The 23,554-nt window shown below is 49.4% G+C and overlaps 1 protein-coding gene and 1 long non-coding RNA gene across 6 annotated transcripts in view; one reads left to right on the top strand and one right to left on the bottom strand.

Moving 5' to 3' along the window:
* The window catches only part of LOC102491912 (uncharacterized), a 40,402-nt gene that overhangs the window by 13,418 nt on the left and 3,430 nt on the right, over positions 1-23,554 (bottom strand). For 3 of the 4 annotated variants that reach the window (XR_333404.3, XR_003550493.1, XR_001370966.2), the window contains exons 2-3: positions 2,865-3,059; positions 436-618 (exon numbers count right to left, since the gene is read on the bottom strand). This is a non-coding gene — a long non-coding RNA (uncharacterized LOC102491912). Of the gene's footprint in view, positions 1-435; positions 641-2,864; positions 3,060-23,554 lie in introns of all 4 variants that reach the window. The other variant, XR_003550494.1, reaches the window with a different exon arrangement.
* Positions 14,604-21,132, top strand: MRGPRE (MAS related GPR family member E). 2 transcript variants are annotated; one of them, XM_006141092.2, is made up of 3 exons: positions 14,604-14,853; positions 16,177-16,354; positions 18,279-21,132. In XM_006141092.2, the coding sequence occupies exon 3, from the start codon at positions 18,360-18,362 to the stop codon at positions 19,299-19,301; it is 942 nt and encodes a 313-aa protein (XP_006141154.1). In that variant the 5' UTR covers positions 14,604-14,853; positions 16,177-16,354; positions 18,279-18,359; the 3' UTR covers positions 19,302-21,132. The 2 variants fall into 2 exon arrangements, with proteins under 2 accessions (XP_006141154.1, XP_006141153.1); XM_006141091.2 differs by having other exon boundaries at positions 16,177-16,471.

The following is a 23,554-nucleotide window of genomic DNA, read 5'->3' as shown; positions in this document are numbered from 1 at the left end:
ATTAAGCATAGCCAAGGAGAGGGCTCTTCAGTAACCTACATTCTTTACAGACCTCCAAATGATCCCCAGGTACAGCCAGGTATTAGAAATATCGGGGGTGGGCAAGGCTCTGAGTTGTCTTTCTGCTTCTGTTTCAAAGGTCCAGCTGGAGTGAAGCACAGTGGCTCCAGTCAGCTGGACAAAGTGTCGCAGAGAAACCTGGAATAATGCAATCAACTGTGTCCTACAATCCTTGGGATGAATGGCACTGAATCCAGTGGGCCAGGCAGACCTTCCTCCTCCACTTTGTTCCAAGAATTGATGCTGGAGAAGGTAGAGCTACCTTAGTCCACAGGACTAAGGACTAAGGACTATTCCTTCTCCTACAGGAATAAATCCAGAGGAGGAACTGATGTCAAAAGGAATGCCAAGCTGCCTTCTCAGTCACGTCCTTACCCCGTTAGAACTGCAGGGAGCTCCTGGTGACACATGGGTCAGTGTCCTGTGTCCCATCAACCAGCACAAGAAGGGGACAACGGGCAGTAGCTTCGTACACAGCAGTATCTTCTCATCCACGGTGATTGCTTTTCTCATGGGCTTTGTTGCTTTCTTCACCATCTTCGTCAGCATAGATGTCCACTGTGGAGGAGATATCCAACTACTTCAGACAAAAACAAGAGCGAAACGGGCAGGTGCTGTGGAAACACTTCCCGAGAAAACACACAGCAAAGGAGTCAGGCTCGTGGGAAGCGACTGCCCAGAGCCTCAGCTCCCACTGCACTCAGGATACACCTCTGCATGCGCTCGGCCTCGTCCATCCAGGTATCAGCCTCCCAGCTGTATGGGGAATGGAGTCCAAGACCTTTCCTGTATATCATTTAGTTTTTAAAATGTTGTATGGCAGGGACCAACAGTTAGCATAATGGCTATGCCGCTGGACTCCCAAATAGTCGACCGCGGTTCGCATCCCAGACCCGGTGGCTTAAACTCATGCCAGGGGCGTGTGTGTGCATGCCCAAGATCCCAAGAGGAGAATGGAGGAGAAGGGATTGTGGCGTGGCCATCCCCCCTAGGGGGTGATTTCTCGCTTTCTGTCTCTCTGTCTCTCTCTCTCTGTCTGGCGAGCGCACGAACCCTATAGCAAAAACCTCTCCAAAATATATATATATATATTGTATGGCATTTGAGGCATGTCAAAATAAGTCCTCAACACCCCTGGCACTTTTTGAAATTTATAATTATTATCAAATTTTCCCATATGAACATTGGATGAAGAAAAAGAATTCTAGGAAGTTTGGGTATTGAGAGAGAAAAGATTATTCCCCACAATGTTCTGGAGATGCCTGCGGTGCTACTGCCTTGGCCCTTCCTATTTCCCTCTGACACACACCCTGTCAACCTCAGGTCAGAACCTAGCAGAGACCCATCCCGTCAGCTTGGATCTGGGGAAGCACCCAAGTCAGACCTGGTGCATATCTCTTGCAGGTTACAGATCCCTACCATGACTCAGAATTTTAGCCTATTCTGTAACTCTTTCACAAATGTCCTGACAGGAAAATCACCCAGAAACTATCCACAGTAGGAGGGAGACAGGGTGAAGGAGGAGTTCATAAAGACCCATCTCTCAACCTTCACCTCCCATAAATAGAAGTTTCCAGTCTCTGCTTGTGGGCTGGGTGCTAGCAGATGCTTAAGTCAGCTACTGCTGTGTAACAAGTTATCTAAAGCTCAGTGGCCTAAAGCCACAATAAATATTGATTAGCTCTCACAGTTCCTAAGGGTCAAGAATTGGGAGCAGTTTACCAGGTGGTTCTAAATCAGGGTCTCCTAAGGCTGCAGTCAAAATGGAATCTGTGGCAGCTGGGGGCACAGGGGTGGTATGGTGGTTAAGGTGCTAGACTCCCACTTAGCCAACCACAGTTCAGTTCAAGTCCAGAACTCGGTGGCTTGAAAAGCACACCAAGCAAGTGTACGTGTGTGTCCAAGTTTCTGAGAGGAGAATGGAGGGGAAGGATTGCGACATGGCCATCCCCCCGGGGGTGATTTCTCACTTTCCCTTTCTCTGCCTGTCTCTGGCAAGCGTACATTCCCTATTTCCCTACGGCAAAAACCTTATGCAAATAAATTCGAAAACCTAGATGAAGATGGGTGTTTTCTTAGGAATATACCAAAAGTGGCACCAATGGAGGAAGAAAAAGTGAATAAACAAATTAATCAGCCTCCACTCTAGAGTGAACGTTTGCCAGAATCCAAATGGAACCCTTCGTGTCAGCCCTGAGAACACTGAGCCAGGGAGGCCATAAAGGAAGTATTTTTTCACTCTAGCATGCCTAACAACTGTTACTTACAGAACTCTGCCAAAACCAAAGCCTTGCACAAAAACTGCTGCAGCCTGACACAAGGGCTATTTGCAAGGACATCTGCCCAGAGGCCGCCTGTCCAACCTCACACTGCCACTTTGTTTCTGATCTGGTAGCCGAGGACGAGCATCCCCAAACAACTGGTATTATCTCTTCTTTCCCTCTCCTCCCACCTGTGGGGTTGGTTTGCTTGTTTTTGCCTTCAAAACCTGTTCAAGTGGGTCAACTAGGAAGTGCAGTGGTTAAGGCTCCCACATGGACACCTGTGTGGTTTGAGCCCCAGACCTGGCAGTTTGACAAACATACCGGGAACGTTCGTGTGCATGCCCAATAATCCCAAGAGAAAAATGGAGAAGGGACTGAGGCACGGCCATCCCCCTCTGGAGGGCGAGTTCTCACAATTCCCCCTCTTCCCCCACCTCTCCTCCCACCCCTGGCAAGCCCACATGCCCTACAGCAAACGAACAGAAATCTGTCTGAGGACTGTATCACCTCTGTGCACATGTTCAGGGCAACCCAAAATACCTTTGTCTGGGCTCCATGCCAGGCGTGGTCCTCAGACTTATGCCCAAATGAGGTTCTTTTTATTTCAACACTTTGACTTGGTTGATCTTTTTAGATTGACAGAAGAGACAGAGGAGGTTCTCAAGGAACTACGCTAGCATTCCAATCTCCCGGAAGAGCATTCCATCCAAGCTTCCAGGATCAGGGGCTCCAAAGCTGTTAAACAGTGCGGAAAACTTCTGAGGAAACTTTATAAAGCAAGCATCGCATCAACAGCACACACGAAAAGAAATCTCAGTCTCACACCTCTTGAGGCAAAACTCTGAAATAGTAAAACTCTAACAAATGAAATGTGACTCCACATTGAGAAAATAACTTACGGTGACCACGTGAGGTTTCCTGCAGGAGTGTAAGGATTCGATATTAGGAAACCCGTGGGCAGGCTTCACTGTGTCAGTCAGCCTGGCTGTGCTCGGCCCCTTCGTCCAAAGCTAATTACGTTGATAGCGGCATTTAAGCAGGAAAACATGGTGCTGTCACAAAGCCCTCATTATATCCTGAGAATGAGTCTGCACATTGGATTTCAAACACCAAAGACCCTCTGCCCAGACTTCACCCTCCTTCCTCCTAGTCCAGCCAGGAGACAGGTTAGAGCATCCTACTTATTCTCTGTCTCTTTGCATCTCTTGCTCTCGTTTTTTATTTTTTGACAATTTTTTTTCCTTTTTCTTATTGTTTTTGCCTTTCTCACTCTCTCTCTTTTTAAATTCCTTTTCCTTTTCTTTTTACCTTTCTCACTTTCCTGCTCAGTCTCCATACACTGATTTTCTAGACAGGTCTAGGAACTCAGTAGCCAAATATCTGAATACTTTTAGGGTCAAATTAATCCTCAATTTTCACTAAATCAGTTGTGCAAAAAAGAAAAACTATTTTTCTCGACTGTTTACTGTTTACACACTGCAGGTCACCTCCTTCTGCATTCCTCTGATTGCTCAGATTTAACTTTAAAAAATAGGATAAAAGGGACCAGCAGTTAGCGTAATGGCTATGTCACTGGACTCCCATGTAGTTGACCATGGTTCGCATCCCGGACCTGGTGGCTTAAAACTCATGCTGGCGCGTGTGCATGCGTGCCCAAGATCCCGAGAGGAGAATGGAGAAGGTTGCGGCATGACCATCCCCCTGGGGGGTGATTTCTCGCTTTCTGTCTCTCTCTGTCTGTCTGGCAAGCCCATATGCCCGATAGCAAAAACCTCTCCAAAATAAAAAATAGGAAAAAATATATATAATCCATCAGATAACCAGAAACCACCATGAAGCACAAGAAATATGAGAAACAAAGGAAATATGTCTCCTCTAATGGAAAAGAATAATGCCTCTTCCTCCATAAAGAATACAAAGAAACTCATGGAAATGTCAAATAAAGAATTTAAAATATTTATAGTGGCAAAGCTAACAGAGATGCAAGAGAATAGTGACAACAAACTCCACAAGATGCAGGAAAGAAGAGACATTGAGTTCCAGGAAGCGAGGAAGTTCTTGCATGGTCTGAAAGAGGAGATACACGTCATAAAAAAGAATCAAACGGAATTGTTAGAGAAATCAAAACTTCCTTTGGGAAACCAGCAGTTAGCGTAATGGCTATGTTGCTGGACTCCCACGTAGTCGACCGCAGTTCGCGTCCCGGACCTGGTGGCTTAAAACTCACGCCGGGTGCGTGTGTGTGCATGCCCAAGATCCCGAAAGGAGAATGGAGGAGAAGGGATTGCGGCGTGACCATCCCCCCTGGGGGGATGATTTCTCGCTTTCTGTCTCTACGTCTCTCTCTGTCTGGCGAGCGCACGCGCCCTATAGCAAAAACCTCTCCAAAAAAAAAAGAAAAGAAAAGAAAAAACTTCCTTTGAAAATATCACAAGCAGATTAGATCACACAGATCAGATCTCAGATGTAGAAGACAGAACCTCTGACCTAGAAAAATTCACCAAAAAGACTAAGAAAATAACCAAAAAAATGAGAATAACATACAAGTAATAATAGATACCGTTAAATGCCCAAACATCTGGATCATCAGTATCCCAGAAGGTAAAGAAACTAATAAGGACATTGATAATCTATTCCATGAAATCCTGGACGAAAACTTTCCAAACCTACAGAGGTACTCAAATATCCAGACCCAAGAAAAACAAAGGACCCACATAGATTCCACCTAAGAAGAGGCACATCATCGCCAGATTGACCAAAACCACAGACAGAGATAAGATACTAAAATTGGCAAGAGAGAAACATCAAGTTACTTTCAAAGATATTCCATCAGGCTAACATCGGACCTCTCATTGGAAACAATGCAAACTAGGAAAAAATGAGAAAATACATTCAACATGTTAGGTGAGACACAATTTCAACTGAGAATACTATACCCAGCAAGATTATCTTTCATATGGGAAAAAAAGACAAAAACATTCTCAGATAAACAAAACCTGAGAGAATTTACCAACACCAGACCAACTCTCCAAGAAGTGCTGAAGGGAGTGCTATACCAGAAAAACTAAAGTCAGACACACAGAAATAAGAGTTCAAGAAACAACCAAGAGATGGGCCAGCCTAAGGGTAGGGACAAGTCTGAGTTGAATATTAACCTCCAGAGTTTAAATGGAAAGATCAGGCCTCAGTAACACTGCAAATTCAATAGAAGAGGGATTAATTATGTGAGTCTGAACTAGTAAAATAGAAATTTTTTACTTTAGACTAAAACATCACTGATTTTATTCAATGCTTTGATTTCCATATTTAAAGATTTTTGTCTTCTCTTGAACTGTTGATAGGTTCAGCTACCTACTATTTGAACTGAATCGTAACCTTTTTCCTGACTTTGAGTTTTAAGTAAATTTCTCTTAACATTTTTTTATTTTGATCTATTAAACTAAACGTTTTTTAAATTAAAAATGCATTAAATTAATTAAGATCTTTAGTGAATCAAGAAAATGTGAAAAAAGAAAAAAAGGTAGGTAAGACAACTGTACATACCAGAGACAGTGTGGGAGAAGGAAGGGAGTTGGCAGAGAGTGAGAGGTAGGGAATTGGACGGAGGGGGGGGGAGTAAAACAAAATATATAAAAAACAAGAAATAGAAAATTATTTGTTGATGATAACATGTATGGTAATATCCTTAATTGAGCCAATATACAATATATACTGGCTAAAAAATCTCATTTTGTTTAATGTATTTCTGTACAGTGAATAACTGTAAATAAATAAATAAGACAAAAAAAAATAAGAATGAGTCTGTGCATTGATGAAAAACTTTGTATCCCAGCCCAGTACAGAAGCTGATATACTCTCATGTTTAATATTTCCTTGTAGCGGCAGAATTCAGAGCTCAGGGATGGGCCCGAAGGTCCGTGGAAGCTGGTGTTGATAAGGGGTCCATCAATCACATCATGAGACTCAGATCTTCTGAAGATGACCCCACAGGGTCCCACACTGGCCCAGGCCCACCTGGGACCCCTGCATATACACTGTCTTTCTCTGGTCTGAAGCCTCAGCCCAGAGCTCCACAAAAGCTGGCCAGCTGCCTCTGGTGTCCTCAGACATCAAGGGTGAAATACTGTAGGTGGGCCCCTCAAAATAACCTTTCCTAAAGCAAGAAGGATGAGAGGGAGAAAAACTGCAGGTTAATAGGCTGGCAAATTCTCTTGCCATGTCTATGAACGCAATCTTTGTAACAATTCTGCAGAATGGAATTTGACAGGTCTTTAAAAAGTTAAAGTGCTATGAAAAAACTATGCATAGATTTCAAAATCTTATGACACCAAAGTGAACTTGTATTTTAATTCCATTTTTCCACAAAGTACCCTTGTGTTCTCATTTTATAGATAAGAACACTGAGGCTTAGAGGGGTTAAGTAAAACTACACAGAAAGAGGATGACAGAGCAATGTGACTCCCAGACCACTTCTCTCGGACTTACCACCTGCCTCCCTGAACTGACGGGCTGGATCAGATGTCCCCAGCCTAGACCTCTTTGTCTCGTCTGGATCAGGCACAAGGCAGGGACCCTCAGTATGTTCCCTCCCTCCCAGAGAGCTGGCCCTCAGCATCCATGAGGGAGTGGACAAGAAAACCTCTCTCTCCTCTTCTTCAAACCTGGCTTTTGGGTCTCAGCCTTCAGGCTTCATAGTCTTGCCCTTACCCCACCATTTCCCCTCATGAGTGTTGCTGAGTGTTCGTACCTCCTGCTTGAGCAAGGCTATCCTCTGCTTCCTGAGGAGCACAGAAGAGTCTGCAGAAATCCCCTGACTCTCCTGAAAAAGGCCCAAGGCCGAGCTGGCCCCCCAGCCCAGGTTCTCTATGCCACAGCAGGATGGGCATAGAAGTGCCCCTCTGGCCAGGCCAGCAGACCCACCTTACTTCCTGCGTCCCTCCCATTTCGTAGTCCACATCTACTACGCGGGCTAAGCTCAGTCTCACACTGTCTCCTGCTCTAGGGTCCTGAGCATGGGAGCCTAGGCAGAGGGTGACACCAGACGTTAATTCTAGAGGACATGGCCAGAGGAGGCCATCTTCCAAGCTGGAGCCTCAGGCAAGCAGGCAACTGAGCTACCTCCCAGGTTCCAGCCAGGCTAGACCAGACCTGACTTCCCATGTGCCCCTGCCTCTGCCCTGGCTGCCTTCTCTGACCTCACCCCAACTGCACCTTCTCTCTTTCAGAGTCATGAGGACCCACCCATGGTCCCCACCCAGCCTTGGCCCTAATGTCACCCTGCATGACCCCAAGGCCTGTTTACTCGAAGGCAGTCCATTCCCAGGACCTCAGGCAAAATCAGACCTCAGTCCCATCCGTCTCAGGATCAGGCCAGGAAGGGGAGGTGGCTCGAGTCTAAAGAGGGCTTGGCCCCAGAGCCAGAGCAGTGCCCATCTGACCCACCCATCTCAGGGCCCGAGGGCCCTCTGGGCTACTCTGATCAGGACAGAGTTCCCGGGAACAGGCAGATCCCTGCTGAAGCACCCAGACATTCCAGGAAGCCTGTGTAACCCTGTCCATCCCCCTCCAGCCTCATGTCTGTGTCTGTGAGGACATGGCCTGGCAGCCTTCAGCCCAGGAGGACATCCACCACACCCCTTTGCAAGCTCATCCATTACTGTTTTGCTGGGCTGTGTTTTTGTCATTTGAGGCCAAGCTCCCTTCTCGGCTGTCATCCATTATCTAAGGAGCTGGAGAAATGCAACCAAATTTCAAAACTGAAAGATGAAACCCACTTGAACTTGACATTGTTCTCATAAAATCATCTCATGCTCCCACAGCCCTGGATCATCTCATCTCAACTCTGAAACCCGCTCCCACCTGCCCCTGCCCCCTCTAGTGAGGCCTGTTCTTCCAGCCTGTGGGCCGTAGTGGGGATAGAGAGGGGTCCCCATCCTGCCCGTCCCACCCATGTATGGGCAAAAGTGTGTCAGCCTTGGTTATTTTATTGAAGGACAATTCTTAGAGAAAAACTTAGTTCTTTAAAACTCTCCTTACTGTTAGCCGCTGTAAGCTTTGAGTACAAGTCTTTGGACGTAAGTGCTATTTCTCTCATGTGAATTCTGAGAAATGGGCCTGGGCTGAATAATGTCCATTTCATTTTGTAAGAAACTGTCAGATTGGTTTCCAGAGTTGCCAGGTGCCAGCTTCCATGAGTATGAGCGCGCCACGTCCTGGCTGACGCTCAGCACGGCCCTTTGTTTTCATGTAGCCATGTTGACGGGCGTGGAGTCGTAGCTCATTGTGGGTTTCATTTGCATTTTCCTTATAACTCTCAGAGTTGACCTTCTTTCCACGTGCTTATTAGTTATTCTGTGATCGTTTGGGAGATAATGCCTGTTCGAGCTCTTGCCCATTTGTTACCAGGTATTTGTCTTCAAATTGAGTTATAATGAGGCCAGATGGTAGCACAGTGGTGATGCCATGCTCTGCAATACTGGATGCATGTTGGAAGGTCCCAGGTTCACATCCCGACGCCTCTGTGTGCCCACATGCCTGAGGTCAGGGCTGCCTGAGGCTGGGGGTGGATCCCATTTGAAGGATCCCCCTCTCTTTCTTTCTCTTTCTCTCTCTCAGAAGAAATGGATGAATCAACTTTTTTTAAAAAAAGAATTATTTTATTTATCTTTATTTATTTATTTATTTATTTATTTAAATTTGACCAGAGATAGACAGAGAGAGAGAGAAAGAGAAAGTGAGAAAGCAAGCCACCATGTCCGGGACTCAAACCACGGTCAGCCATGTGGGAGTTCAGCGCCCTTAACCACCATGCCTCCTGCCGGCACCGGGCTGAATCAACTTTTGAAAAAAAAAAAAGTGTTATATAATCTGGATACAAGTCCTTTATCATACACACATTACTATAAATTTCTTTAAAGTCATGCTTTGACAGATTGACAGGAAAGGGTATTCTTAAACTAAGAATCTTTGAAGTCACACTTTCTTGCCATCTTTACCTACCAAAAAATCCAAACAACTTGACTGTTGTAAATTCCCTCCCATAAAAAAGAAAGACAGTTGCACTTACAAAGCCTTCATCATTCCCCAAATCGCCTCAAATAGATGATGACTCTTCCCAACACCACATTAAGGATCGTGAGTTGTGTTCATGAGGATATTGGTCTGTAGTTTCTGTCTTTGTAATGTGTCTGTTTTAGGCAGCAGAACCATGCTGGCCTCTTGACAGGAATTGAGGAATGTTCCTTCCTCCTCCATCCTCTAAAGGAGTTTTGCAGGATTGGAATTATTGGGTTATTGGAAAAGCCATAGAAAAATATGGAAAAATAGGTCATGACTTTTTAGATGACCCCATATTTCTTGGCAGTCTTCTGGGACCCCCTTCTTTTGGCAGTGAAGCCACATGGGACTGGAGATTTATTTGAGAGAACATGCTCAAGGATGAACTCAATTTCTTGAATCAAGAGCCGTTCATGTTTTCATTTGTGTCTTTCAAAGAATGTTGTCAAAATTGTCAAATGTACTGGCAAACAGTTTATTCTTATAGTCCATCATTACTCTTCAAATGTCTGGGATTGGCAATGGTGTCTCCTCTTTCATTATCAATATTAATAATTTGCATCTTATCTTTTTGTTTTCTTATCAGTCCAGCTAAAGTTTTTCAATTGTATGGATCTTTAAATAAAACAGCTCTGGTTTCATTGATTTTTCTCTATTGTTCATCCATTTATACTGCTTTTATTTTTTAAGGTTTTTTTTTCCTACCATAAGCAAGAGAGAGAAGCACCCAACAGAGTCTTCACCCCATGACTCACCCTCAACCTCCTCCAGCCTAATCACACGTGGTTGCTCAGGGACATCTCCAGATGTGAACCCAGAACTTCCTCAAGTGGACCAGCCTCACAGAGTGCTGCCTTTCCGCTGAACCAGCCCTGCTCGCTGTGTGTTTGATTACCATCCTCACCTTTGTTTTCCATCTTCTCCTTCCTTGGGGTGTAATTTGCTGAGGTCTCTGGTTCCTCCACCCTGTGCTACAGTCTAAAAAGCCCCTCTACACAGAAGGCAGGCTGTGAGTGTAGACCTACCTTATCAGTTATGGCTGTCTCAGGGATCTCGGTCCTACCTGTTGTCCAAGTCTATGATCAGTGTGTTGGTTTTCTACATGGCTGTCATGGGAGGGTAATTGCAGCTGCTATTGCTCCATTATTGCCAGGGGTATGAATCATCATTTTCTTTCTGCAAACTCCAGAGCACTCAGAAGAAGCCAACCCATGCCATGATCCTCATTGTCCTCATGACTGCCCTAACGATCAAATTCAGCAGTCAAATGCCTCCCAAGATACTTATTTCCATCCTAATCCATCACAAGTGCTCATCTGATGAACGATGATGCTGCGGCATGGCACAGGTTACTACCATCCACTTAACATTGACAAGAAACTCAGCACTATGGTCAAGGCCAAGGACACAACAAAACCAAGCCTGAATTACTACATTTCTCCTGGGACCTTTCTGAGACCAATTTCAATATCAGCAGGGACAGTCAGGAGACAAAAGCTACATGTAATTTTGATAAGACGAATTAAAAAATTGCTCATTAAATATTGAAGAATCAAAAAAGCATGAAGACTAGGGTATGAGAGAAGTAGCAACTGCAAGAAGTTACCACCACCCAACGGCAAGAAGACTGACCACGCCGAGGACTCAAGAAGCAGGAAGAGGTTAGAACTATTAATATTTAGACGTTGTGGGGGGTATCACAGAAGCGCAACTCAGACCTCGAGGAATGAATCCAGCTAGCTCACAGCCTGTGTTTCAAAAGGGAGACAACGGAGCTGATTTTTCAAGGGCTGGAAACACTGCAACCTGGAGTCATCTGTGGCTACCAGGTGAAGAAGGTCAAGGGGAGAGAGGGCAACAATGACAGTGAGAGGAAGCTGAGGTGAGAACAGAAAAATGAGATCAAACTTGCAAAGAGCTCCCCTCCAGCCCTGCGTACTTCTCTAGCACCTCCTATTGGCAGAGCCTCACAGGGAGCAGTTGGCTAAGCCCAGTGTGATTTGCAGAGCCCCAGCTCAGCCCAACACCCAGCAAAAAGTCGGAATCCATATGCATCTGAGATGGGCATGGCTCTGCCCCAGGAAAAAGCTTCTGCCCCAAATCCCTCCTTGTGGCCCAACACCCAGCATAAAGCCAGTGCAGATTGCTTGGTGAAGATAGGGGAAATGGAGCTGCAGAAAAATCGCAGGTCATCTCTTTTTGCACACCTCTAACACTCAGAATTAACTCCAAGAAGGTAGGAAGTAACATGTAATCCAGCAGATGACCAGAAAGCACCACCACTGAGCCACAATTTATATGGGAAATCAAGAAAATATCTCTCCCCCAAGGGGAAAGAACAGCCCTTCATCATCCACAGATAGTACAATGGAACTCGTGGAAATATCAGATAAAGAATTTAGGATATTTATAATGACAAAGCTAACAGAGATGCCAGAGCAGAAAGACAACAAACTCCAGAAAATGTAGGAGAAAGAGACAATGAGTTATAGGAGGTGAGAAAGTTCTTCCACAATTTGAAAGAGGAAATGTACACCATAAAAAAGAGTCAAACAGGGAACAGCAGGTGGCGTGGTGATTAAGGCGCTGGACACTCCCACATGGCCAACCAGGGTTCGAGTCCTGAATCTGGTGACTTGCTTTCTCACTTCCTCTCTCTCTCACTCTCAACCTCTGTCTCTCTCTGGTCAAAAATTTAAAAAAAAAATGAATGAATGAATAAATAAAAATAAAATAATTGTTTAAAAAAAGAATCAAACAGAGCTGTTAGAGGTGAAGGCTGCAATATAGCAAATCAAAACCTCCCTTGAAAGTATTAGAAGTGCAGAAGATCTAAACTCAGATGTAGAAGATAGAACCTCTGACCTCGAAAAATTCACCAAAAAGACTGATAAAATAACTCCAAAAAAATGAGAATAATATAGTAGTATTACTAGATACCATTAGACACCCAAATATCCAGATAATCAGTATCCCAGAAAATGAAGAAACTAATCAGGGCATTGATAATCTATTCCATGAAATCCTGGAAGAAAACTTTCCAAACCTAGAGAGGCATTCAAATATCCAGAGCCCCAGCTCAAAGTTCAACAAAGCCTCCCATAAGACAGGGAAGGTTTTGGGTTGGCAAGTAATATGGTGGTTAAGGTGTTGAACTCCCACATGGCTGATGATGGTTCAAGTCCTGGACCCGGCAGTTTATTTTCTCTTACTTTCTCTCTCTCTGGCAAAATTTAAAAAATAATGACAATGAATAAAATTAAATTAAAGAATTCTTTTTTAAAAAGTGTGGGTTTGGTACAGAACAACAAAATCTGGACAAATGGAGGAACAGTGTATCAGAGAACAGTAGTGCATCCGTGTTAAACTTCCTAAGCCTGACCAATATCTTTGATTGTGAAGGAGGATGCCAAGACTCTTAGTGATGCCCATAGAAGTATCTGAAGACAAAATGCCACAAGGCAGAAACTTGTGCTTACAAGACTCAGCAAAAGAAAGACGGGGGGCTTTCTCTGTAGTGAAGCAATTGCTCAAGAGAAGCCGGATCCCACATGGCAACAGTTCAAAGCTGTGCCCCAGTCAGCCCAAAACACCTCAGGTGCTCAGGATCCAATGGACCAGAGGATCGAGGTGTGACCAGACCCTGCAGAGAGTGTTCATATCTCTCTCTCTCTCCCTCTCATGTGCATGTACTCTATTATAAGTAAAGGAGAGTGTTCATATCTCTCTCTCTCTATCTCTCTCTCTCATGTGCATGTACTCTATTATAAGTAAAGAAAAATACATATAAAGTTACAAGGAGGGTCTTCAAAAAGTCCATGGAAATGTATATTGTGAAAACACTATACATGGATTTCAGTATTTTGCACCAAGATAAACTCATAATTTAATCTCATTTTCCATGAACTTTTTGAAGCTTATGCTTAGTTTGAGAGCACAAATGTGAAAAATGTCAACATTTGGCAAATCTTGTGCTAGTCTTACAGCTTTTCTGTAGAATGGATACTTTTTAAATACAAAGATGAAGGGGACCAGTAGTCAGCGTAATGGCTAGGTCACTGGACTCCCATGTAGCCGAACACAATTTGAGTCCCGGACCTGGTGGCTTAAACTCATGTCGGGCGCATGTGCGTACATGCCCAAGATCCTGAGAGGAGAATGGAGGAGAAGGGATTGTGGCGTGACCATCTCCCCTGGGGGGTGATTTCTCGCTTTTCTGTATCTCTGTCTCTCTGTCTTTCTGGTGAGTGCACGCACCCTATAGCAAAAACCACTCCAAAAAATAAACAAACAGATACAAAGATGAGGAAAGAGCTGGTAGGACCTAGACTCTTGGAGGGTCAACAGATGAACTTGTTTTGTTTCCCTTTGTGTATCAGCTGTGTCTCTCCTATGGCAGGACACTAGAGGGTGACATAGAGTTTGAAAATTTGACTTACACTCACGCCAGGCACGTGTGCGTGCATGCCCAAGATCCTGAGAGGAGAATGGAGGAGAAGGGATTGTGGCGTGACCATCTCCCCTGGGGGGTGATTTCTCGCTTTTCTGTATCTCTGTCTCTCTGTCTTTCTGGTGAGTGCACGCACCCTATAGCAAAAACCACTCCAAAAAATAAACAAACAGATACAAAGATGAGGAAAGAGCTGGTAGGACCTAGACTCTTGGAGGGTCAACAGATGAACTTGTTTTGTTTCCCTTTGTGTATCAGCTGTGTCTCTCCTATGGCAGGACACTAGAGGGTGACATAGAGTTTGAAAATTTTCTTCTTGTTTTGAAACAAGTAAACATCACTGAATTCACAAGGCATTATTAAGGAGGGTACTGCTGTATGAGTTCGATTCTCCTTGGCCTGATATGTGGGGCATCTCCTCGACACCAGCCATCCCTCTGTCCCTGTAAATAAGAAACTGGGTGAGAGGACACTGCTTCTCCTCATCCTCTCCCCTCCTCCTGGCATGCCCACCTTTGGCTGCCTGAAGAGCTCAGGCTGGGAGATTCTCCTCTTTGCAAGAGCAGACACATTTTCATTGCAAGGACAAGTCCCACTGGTAGCTTGGTACCTGGCTGACTCCTCTGCATCATCGATAGAGAGAAGTGGTCCCTAAAGGGCCCTAAGGGGGTTGGTGTCTGAGCCGGGAGTGCCGGTGAGGTCACAGCTTGGCCTGGCTCCACCCAGAGATCTCGTGGTTTCCTCTGCTTGCCAGGCCTGCCTGGAAGGCTGCAGGGAGGGTCTGGGTCTGTCTTGCTGCCCATGCCTGGGCAGGAGCCGAGTAGAGGAGAAAGAGTCCCCAGAGAGTCTCCTTCCTGACTGGCCCCATCCTAACCGGACACCATGTGACTCCCGGGAGCTGGTAGACACTAAGCAGAAAACACCCAGAAGCTCTGGGGGCTGGAGCCCTCGGGCCCAACTAGAACAGCTCCGAGCACCCAGGCCAGAGCGGGCAGAACCCAGCTGGATCCTCCACCCAGAACGGTGAGCAGCAGACGTGTGCATGTGGGGTGGGGGGTTCTGGGACCAGCTAGGGGCTTTGGCATTTTCTGGGTGTTGGAGCTCTTCTGCCAGCCAGACGGGAGAGAGGGCTGGGAACAGGCAGTACTCTGATGCCGGCTCCGTCCTCCACCCTCTGACCTGGGCTGTTCCAGCACCCAGCTCGAGGCTGACTCCAACAGGGGATGCTCCCCTGCTAGAGGAATGATGGCTCCCCTACTGGAGGCTCTGATCCAAGTCTCCCCATTTCCCTCAGCATTGATGTGTTTCACGGTGGGAGGGGAAAGCTGGCCGAGTCTGAAGGAGGGTCAAGGAGACAGCACGGGGGCCTCTCCTTTAGGCCACACCCAGGCCCTGCTCCTGGGCCAGCTCATGGCTCATCAGTCCTGACTGTCCACAGCAGGGAGCAGAGCCAGGGCCAGGGTGCCCAAAGCCCACCCCAGGCAGAGCACCCTCCTGTGTCCCCACCCCACACTGCTCCAGGGTTGCAGGGAGAGACAACACCAGCTGGGCCTGGCTGCACCTTGCCCTCCACATCGCTGACCCTAAGGGCAGGGCTCAGTCGGTCCTGGATCCTGCCCTTGTCTGTCTGCACACGGCCTCCCCTCTCTTCCTTTCCCTGCTTCTCTCTCTTCATTTCTTTCTCTTTCATGTGCTCCCCATCTTCCCTCCATATCCTTCCACCACTCTAGGCTCTCTGCCTGGCAAACACAGGGTCCGTGTCCTCCTCGGCCCCTGTCCTGGTGGTTGTGGTCGTCCCTTGTATCCTTGCAGGATCCTTAGGGAGTAGAGGTGAGCAAAGAAGCTGTCTCTTGGGAGGGGAGAGAGACCAGCCATGCCAGATCAGGGCCACAGAGCTGGAGAAAGCCCCTTACTGCTTTGGGGCCAGAGCTTCCTCCATGGTGGGCAACTGCATGACTAGGATGGGGACACAGTGTGGATGCATGTAAGGCACCCGAAATCTCATCTTTCTTGTCTCCAGGCCTGAGTGTTGGACCACCAGGCTTTCCTCAGTGGGAGAGCATCTGTCCCCATCCCTACCACATCAGCCCACTTGGGGTCTCTCCAGACTGGGTCTGGCACAGGCGAGGTATTCCCATCCCCTCCATCACCCACTGCACCCTGCCTTCCTGGGCCCACAGGGGGAAAATCCCTTCATCTCCACCTGGGGCTCCCTAATGGGCCACATAGGCTGAGGGAGCCAGCCTGGACCACAGACAGTCGTCGGCTTCCTCAGGGGCAGGATAGGGACCTCTGCTCTGCTGAGGCAGGGATGGCCTCAGTCTGTTGTTTTCTCCCCTCAAATAGGAAACAGCAGTGAGCTGAGGCTCTGAACAGAGAAGGTGACCAGGCCCCACAGGGTGACCAGCACCTTCCCGGGGCCAGCTCCACCTCCAGCATCTTGGGCCAAGCTCACCCTCCTGCACTGCTGTTAGAGCTCCCTGTCCCTGAAGGGGAAAACAGGAGCTCTGAGCACCACCTTGAGGTAGGAGGGAGCCACTAACACCAGCCATGGGGATGTCTGCTCTGTAACCTCCATCATCCACCCTCACCCCACTCTCCCAGCCCCTCCCAGGAAATAAGAGGACCAGCCACCACCAAGGTAAGAGGGAGACACCCAGATGTCAGCCCCAATTTGAGCCATCCCATCTCCACAAAGAGAATCTGTCCCTGAGTGCTCAGGGACACATGATGGGACTGGTTGACCTCAAGTGGCAGGACAGGAACAGGTAACCTCAGAGGAGTCTCCTGCTCCTGGCACTGGGTGGTCCTAGGATGTATGCTTCCTCCCAGATTTGAAAGAGTTAAGAGGCCCCCTATGTGTGCAGTCAAGCTGACAACTGCACCCCCCCCTTCAGCACCAGGCCCTGTCCCCATGAGCCAACTGCCTAGAGGGCAGCAGACAGCAAGAGGCCCAAGGCCCTCTCCTGGCCTCGCCATCAGTCAAGCCCCTCTTCTGTCTGTAGGGGAGGGTGAGGGGCAGTTGAGAAGGATGGGGCCTCCCCAGTGCCTCTAAGAAGGTTAGAGTACTGTTGGGGTGCTATAGGGCCATGGCAAGGGGGGGAGGCAGGTTTCCACATGCTAAGCCAAGCTGGAAGGCTCAAGACTCAGAGCTCTCTGGCAAGAGCCACACAGCGAAAGTCAGGCAAGGCCTGAAAGAGTTAAGAGTTGCTTTAAGATGACGAAAACACAACCCGCCCACTGCTGGGAGTGGTCCCTCTGCGGTCACACCACACAGTGCATCCCTGCAGCCTCTCCATTTAAAACAAGACATCTGTCTCTCTGTTGGTCTTCAGCAAGCGCACACACACTATGGCAAAACCCTAAACAAACAAACAGAAAACACAAGACATCACTTGCAACAGGGAGCCCCAGGGGTCTTAGCCTTCCTTCCTTTCTCCCCCTGGTCCCATCCCTCGCCCCCCAGGTCTGCAGGATCCAGGCCTCGCTGAAAGCACTCAGAGCCTCCACCCTCAGCAGCCTCTGAGACTGGGGCTTCCTGAGCACTGACAGAGGCTTCCTGGCGAGTGCCCTTGCAGTCAAGCTGACAACTGCACCCCCCCCCTTCAGCACCAGGCCCTGTCCCCATGAGCCAACTGCCTAGAGGGCAGCAGACAGCAAGAGGCCCAAGGCCCTCTCCTGGCCTCGCCATCAGTCAAGCCCCTCTTCTGTCTGTAGGGGAGGGTGAGGGGCAGTTGAGAAGGATGGGGCCTCCCCAGTGCCTCTAAGAAGGTTAGAGTACTGTTGGGGTGCTATAGGGCCATGGCAAGGGGGGGAGGCAGGTTTCCACATGCTAAGCCAAGCTGGAAGGCTCAAGACTCAGAGCTCTCTGGCAAGAGCCACACAGCGAAAGTCAGGCAAGGCCTGAAAGAGTTAAGAGTTGCTTTAAGATGACGAAAACACAACCCGCCCACTGCTGGGAGTGGTCCCTCTGCGGTCACACCACACAGTGCATCCCTGCAGCCTCTCCATTTAAAACAAGACATCTGTCTCTCTGTTGGTCTTCAGCAAGCGCACACACACTATGGCAAAACCCTAAACAAACAAACAGAAAACACAAGACATCACTTGCAACAGGGAGCCCCAGGGGTCTTAGCCTTCCTTCCTTTCTCCCCCTGGTCCCATCCCTCGCCCCCCAGGTCTGCAGGATCCAGGCCTCGCTGAAAGCACTCAGAGCCTCCACCCTCAGCAGCCTCTGAGACTGGGGCTTCCTGAGCACTGACAGAGGCTTCCTGGCGAGTGCCCTAAAAAGAGACTCAGGTCAACAACCAAGGATGGAAATGGGAGAGGAGCCTCCTTCCATGGGCCTCACCGGTCCCGTCACCCACCCTGACCTTGACCATCCTGTCTCCTCGGATGTGGGAGGGCAGAATCCTGAGCCCCAAACTCAGTTGTCATTGTGATTGCAGGAGTATTTGGAGAAAGGGAAAAAAGAGTGGAAGAAATTTAGCCCTCCCGGGGCTCCCACCTGATCTCGCACTTTGTCAGCAATGGAGTCTGGAGAAGCCGGACAGCACATGGTGTCTCCCGATGCCATCCAGGAAGATGTGACATTCAACCTCATCATCCTGTCCCTCACTGAGCTCCTCAGCCTGGGCGGGCTGCTGGGGAACGGAGCAGTCCTCTGGCAGCTCAGCTCCAATGTCTACAGGAACCCCTTTGCCATCTACCTCCTGGACGTGGCCTGCGCCGACCTCATCTTCCTCAGCTGCCACATGGTGGCCGTCATCCCTGACTTGCTGCGTGGCCAGCTGGACTTCCCAAGCTTTATCCAGACCAGCCTGGCCACACTGAGGTTCTTCTGCTACATCGTGGGCCTGAGCCTCCTGGCGGCCGTCAGCGTGGAGCAGTGCCTAGCTACCTTCTTTCCCGCCTGGTACCTGTGCCGCCGCCCACGCCACCTGACCACCTGTGTGTGCGCTCTCACCTGGGCGCTGTGCCTGCTGCTGCACCTGCTGCTCAGTGGCGCCTGCACCCAGTTCTTCGGGGAGCCCAGCCGCCACCTGTGCAGGACGCTGTGGCTGGTGGCAGGGGCCCTGCTAGCTGTCCTGTGTTGCGCCATGGGTGGGGCCAGCTTGCTCCTGCTGCTGCGCTTGGAGCGTGGCCCACAGCGGCACCAGCCCCGGGGCTTCCCTGCCCTCATCCTCCTCGCTGTCCTCCTCTTCCTCTTCTGTGGACTGCCCTTCGGCATCTATTGGCTGTCCCGGAACCTGCACTGGCACATCCCCCACTACTTCTACCACTTCAGCTTCCTCATGGCCGGCATGCACAGCGCGGCCAAGCCCGTCATCTACTTCTGCCTTGGCAGCACCCGGGGTCGCAGGATGCGCGAGCCCCTCCGGCTGGTCCTCCAGCGGGCGCTGGGGGATGAGGCCGAGCTGGGTCCTGGGAGGGAGACCTCTCATAGGGGCCTCGTGGACATAATTGCCTGAGCCCTGGAGGTCCCAACACAGCTCCAGCCCATGTGATCAGAGGCTGGGTCAGCAAGCCTTTGACAATGACCTGGGCCATGCGGTCTCAGCAGTGCAAGCCTCGATCCCTGTGCATGAGGCTCCCCTGGGGGCTGCTGGCAACACAGGCTCTCAGCATCTCCAAATGGATGGGCCAGATCTCCAGGAAGGAGGTGCAGGAATATGGTTTTGAAGAAACCTCCCCAGGTGGTTGTCATACACAGAAACTCTGGACAGCTGCTTCTGTAACCACCCCCACTCTATAACAATGAGGTGACCAAGGGAAGAAATGGGGCAGACCTAGACCTCCTCCTGCCACTCCATCCCCAACCACCCCATCAGCCTCAGAGCTGCTGGTGCATTCTGCCAGAGAACACGGGGTTCAGTTCCCCAGGTCACCTCTGTGGAGGCTAAAATTACCCTAAAATGGAAGCCTTGCTTAGGCATGGGATAACGAGAAGTTCAGGGAGCCCTTGGTGGCTAGTCTCACACACCACAGATGAGAGAGCAGAGTCCGCCCGACTCCTGCTGGGGACAGTGAGCCAATCAAGCCCCTGGGTCGAGGTGCGTGAGCTGAGCACCCCACTGAATCACCCAAGGAAGCCTCAGTTACACAGAGACAGACACATCCTGCCTGATGGAGAGGACACCTAAGCTTTGGGAGCCCCTCATCACAGCCACTGGGGCCAGCTGCACAGACAGCTCCCAAATCAGGGCTCACCTAGCTCCTGCTATTCTGTCTGGGCATGAACTCTCTGGAAGACATGTTTCAGGGCCAGCCAAGCTCATTCCCCCTACACATTCTGACCAAAGTGACCGGCAGCCTCCGGGGTAGAGGCCAGCTATGTAACCATCGAGTTAAGCAGGAAAATATGGTAATGTCATAAAGTCACTCGTATCTCATCACAAGGCTCCACACCAATCAGAAACTTTCTAACCACCACCCCAGCATGGATGCTGACGATCTTTCATGTTTAATGTTTCCTTATAGCACAGGAAATGTAGGGGCTCAGAGAACTTTAAATGGGCTGCTGTTGATCATCAGCCCCATTGTTGAAGGCTGTGAGACTTGGGCCTCACCCAGAACTCCAGGAAACCTGCTGCTTACTAGTGTGCCCTGACGTTAAGGTGAGGTACCCTGGTAAGAAGAGAGGTCACTGAGTGCATAGACCTCTCTGCTGATGACCTGGGTCACGTCTCAAAAGTGAATCTTCACTCACTGTGCATGAAGCTCACCTGGGAGTCTATGGGAAAAGCAAGCTCCAGCATCCCCAGACCGGTGGACCAGATATCCAGGGAGGAGGCCCAGGAATATGCATTTGGTCCCACCCACAGCCAGAACAGCCCCACCAAAAACCTGCAGCCAGTTGCTCAGGACAGAGCACAGACCTTCAGCACCTGGACAGCTCCCTGCACGCCTAGCTAGTAGCAGCAGCTGGCTGGCTCTCTCCTGGGCAGGTGCTCCGTAGGAAGGTCCCTTTAGGAAAGCAACCTGGGCTTTACTCTGCCACAGGTTGCTGAGTGTCCGTGAGTCCCGGGCTGTGGGCACAGAGATGAATCAAGCGGTTCACCCACTCAGGAGCACTGGTTCACGGCTGCAATTGTTAAGAGCAGAGAGTTTAGAGCCCACCAGCCTGGGCCGAGCCCAGCCTGCCATCCCTGCTACGTTGCTCAACCTCCCTATGCCTCTGCTTCCTGATCGTGAAATGAGAACTTAATGAGTTAATGCATGCAAAATTATTTGAATTGTGTCCAGCGTTTCAGAAGTCCTGATTGAAATGTTTGTCAATTTTATTGTCACTGACATTCCATATCCAAGTCCACGGGGTGAGTCTGATCCAAAGGCTACGGTGTGTCTGAGAAGCATTTTCTTTGCTTTCTGTAAGTGAACATAATTCTGACTTCCAGCCTCCATGCCTCGAGATGGAAGGATATTTGATCTTGGCTATGACTGAGCTTGTCCCTCCCAAGTCTGGGTGAGAGTCACAGATGCCTACTCAGCATCCTAGAACCAGGCTCCGCCCCCCTCACACCCACTTGGGTTGTGCTGAGGCTCTCACACATCCCTGGCAGGCCTGGGCCCAGGGGTTCCAAGATGCAGGGAGGCCCAGGGGCTATGTCCACCTCTTCAGGAGCTCCTTATAGCCCCCTACAAGGGCCTGACCCCTCCCAATTGTGCTCAAGAGCCAAGCATGCGTGCTCTCTCTCTCCACCTCCAGGACACAGTTGTCAGCTTCAATGATCCAGTTTGGAGAAATGAGAACAGAAAGGGAAGTGGTCTGTCCATAAATTCTGCTTTTGGACCCTGAACATAAATTTCCCCCAGACCAGAAAAGAATCAGGAGGAAAAGCACAGATTCACCCTATGGTCATTTACCCCAATATGGACACCCCAACCTCCAAAGTCCCAGGGGAAACTTTTAATAATGTGGGAAAGTATTCCCATTTTACAGTTGAACACACTGAGGCTCAGAGGTACAACTGCTCAAGACCACAAAGAAGGTGGCAGAGCCAGAAAATGCCTGCCTAGACACTCTCCCACCCCCACATCCTCCACCCTGGGCCCCACACAGGCTGCTTCTGGTCCTCTGCCTGCCCCAGACCCCCTTACTGCATAGGCATGCAGATGACCAGGGATCCTCAGAGTACTCATTGCCCCTCAGAGAGCCCACCTTCAGTATCCAGGGGGTTAGGAGAAGTCTCCAAAGAGACCCAGAAATGTAGCCTCCTTTGAGGTCTCTATGCAAGCTGGGCCCGACTCCACCCCATCCCCTCATGGATGTGACTCAGATATGTCACTGGATGGCTGAGGTGCCTGTTGGGGTGTCCTGTTGGCCTCAGAGCTGCCTGCTTTGACGCCAGACCTGTGGTGTGAGAGACCTTGGGACACAAGGACCAGATGGACCATCCTCCATGCCAAGAGCTGAGCTCTCAGGTTCTAAAGCCAGGCCTGACTTTCCACCTGCTCCTACCCTGCCTGCACCTCTTCTATCCCCAGAGTCATGAGGGCCCATCTATGGATCCCACCCAGCCTTGGCCCCAGACCTCACCCTGCATGACTCAAGGCCTGTTCACTCAAAGGCAGCCCATTACTGGGACCTCAGCAAAGCCAGGCCTCAGTCCCATCTATCTCAGGGTCAGGCTAGAAAGGGGAGGTGGCTCATGGTCCAAAGAAGGCCTGGCCCCAGAGCCAGAGCAGTGCCCATCTGACCCACCCATCTCAGGGCCCCAGGACCCCTTGGGCTGCTCTGGCCAGGACAGAGTTCTCAGGAACAGGCAGGTCCCTGCTGAAGTAGCCAGACATTCCAGGAAGCCTGTGTAACTGAGTCCGTCCCCCTCGGGTCCGTGGGGAGTGCTATTTGGGCCCCATGCCTACATCTGTGAGGACATGGCCTAGCAGTTCTTGACCCAGGAGGACGCCCACCACGCCTTTGGATGCTCGTCCATTGCCGTTTTGCTGGGCCGTGTGTTTTTGCTGTGTGAGGCCAAGCTCCCTCCTCAGTTGTGTCATCATCTCAGGAACTGGAGAAATGCAACCCAATTCCAAACCTGAAAGTCCACTTTGGTCTAATGTTGTTCTCATGAAATTGCCTCATGCTCCCACAGCCCAGGATCATCTCAAGTCTGAAACATCCTCCCACCTGCTCTTGCAGTGTCCAGCGTGAGATAAGCCCATGGGCCCTGGGGGGTTTCCATCCTGCCCGTCCTGCTTCCTCACCACCCTCGTAAGGGTGTTATAGCATGCCGGACTTTGCTATTTTAGTGACCTCTAGGATCCCAGTGGTAATAAAACCCAGCACATGCCATCTTTGCTCTGCACTGGGCTGAGTTACACATGTAATGTGTGATACCACAGAAGCTTCAATAAGCTGTGGGAAACTGAGGCTTTAAGGGGCAAAGCAGAAGCTGCCACTTGGAGGCAGCAGAGCCAAGCACCTACCACAGGAGTCTGTTTCCACAACTCCACATCTCTTCCAGCTCAGGATCCTCTGCCTGCCTGGTGGCAAGAGTGAGCAGGCAGCCCCAAGGGGGGGCCTCACTTTCTGCCATGCCAGATTCCAACCTAGCAGTAAAGAAGGAAAGAGGGAAGCAGAAAAAGGGCAGCCTCAGACCTGGTCCAACAGCCCATAACAGCTCATGGTATTCCCCACGTTCATCACAGCTTTTATTTTCTGTGTTCTGAAGCTTTAGAGTCTGGGGTCTGGTTAAAGGATGCTCTTCCGCGTCAGCCAATT

This window comes from Tupaia chinensis, unplaced genomic scaffold (assembly GCF_000334495.1).
Source record: "Tupaia chinensis unplaced genomic scaffold, TupChi_1.0 Scaffold000047_1, whole genome shotgun sequence".
In the NCBI taxonomy this organism is placed as follows: domain Eukaryota; kingdom Metazoa; phylum Chordata; class Mammalia; order Scandentia; family Tupaiidae; genus Tupaia; species Tupaia belangeri.
Note: the sequence above shows the minus strand (reverse complement) of the source record. Positions and strands in the feature narration are given on the sequence as shown.

Bases quoted from the DNA above. Each gene is read 5' to 3' on its own strand.
- MRGPRE (XM_006141092.2), top strand. From the start codon at position 18,360: ATGGAGTCTGGAGAAGCCGGACAGCACATGGTGTCTCCCGATGCCATC.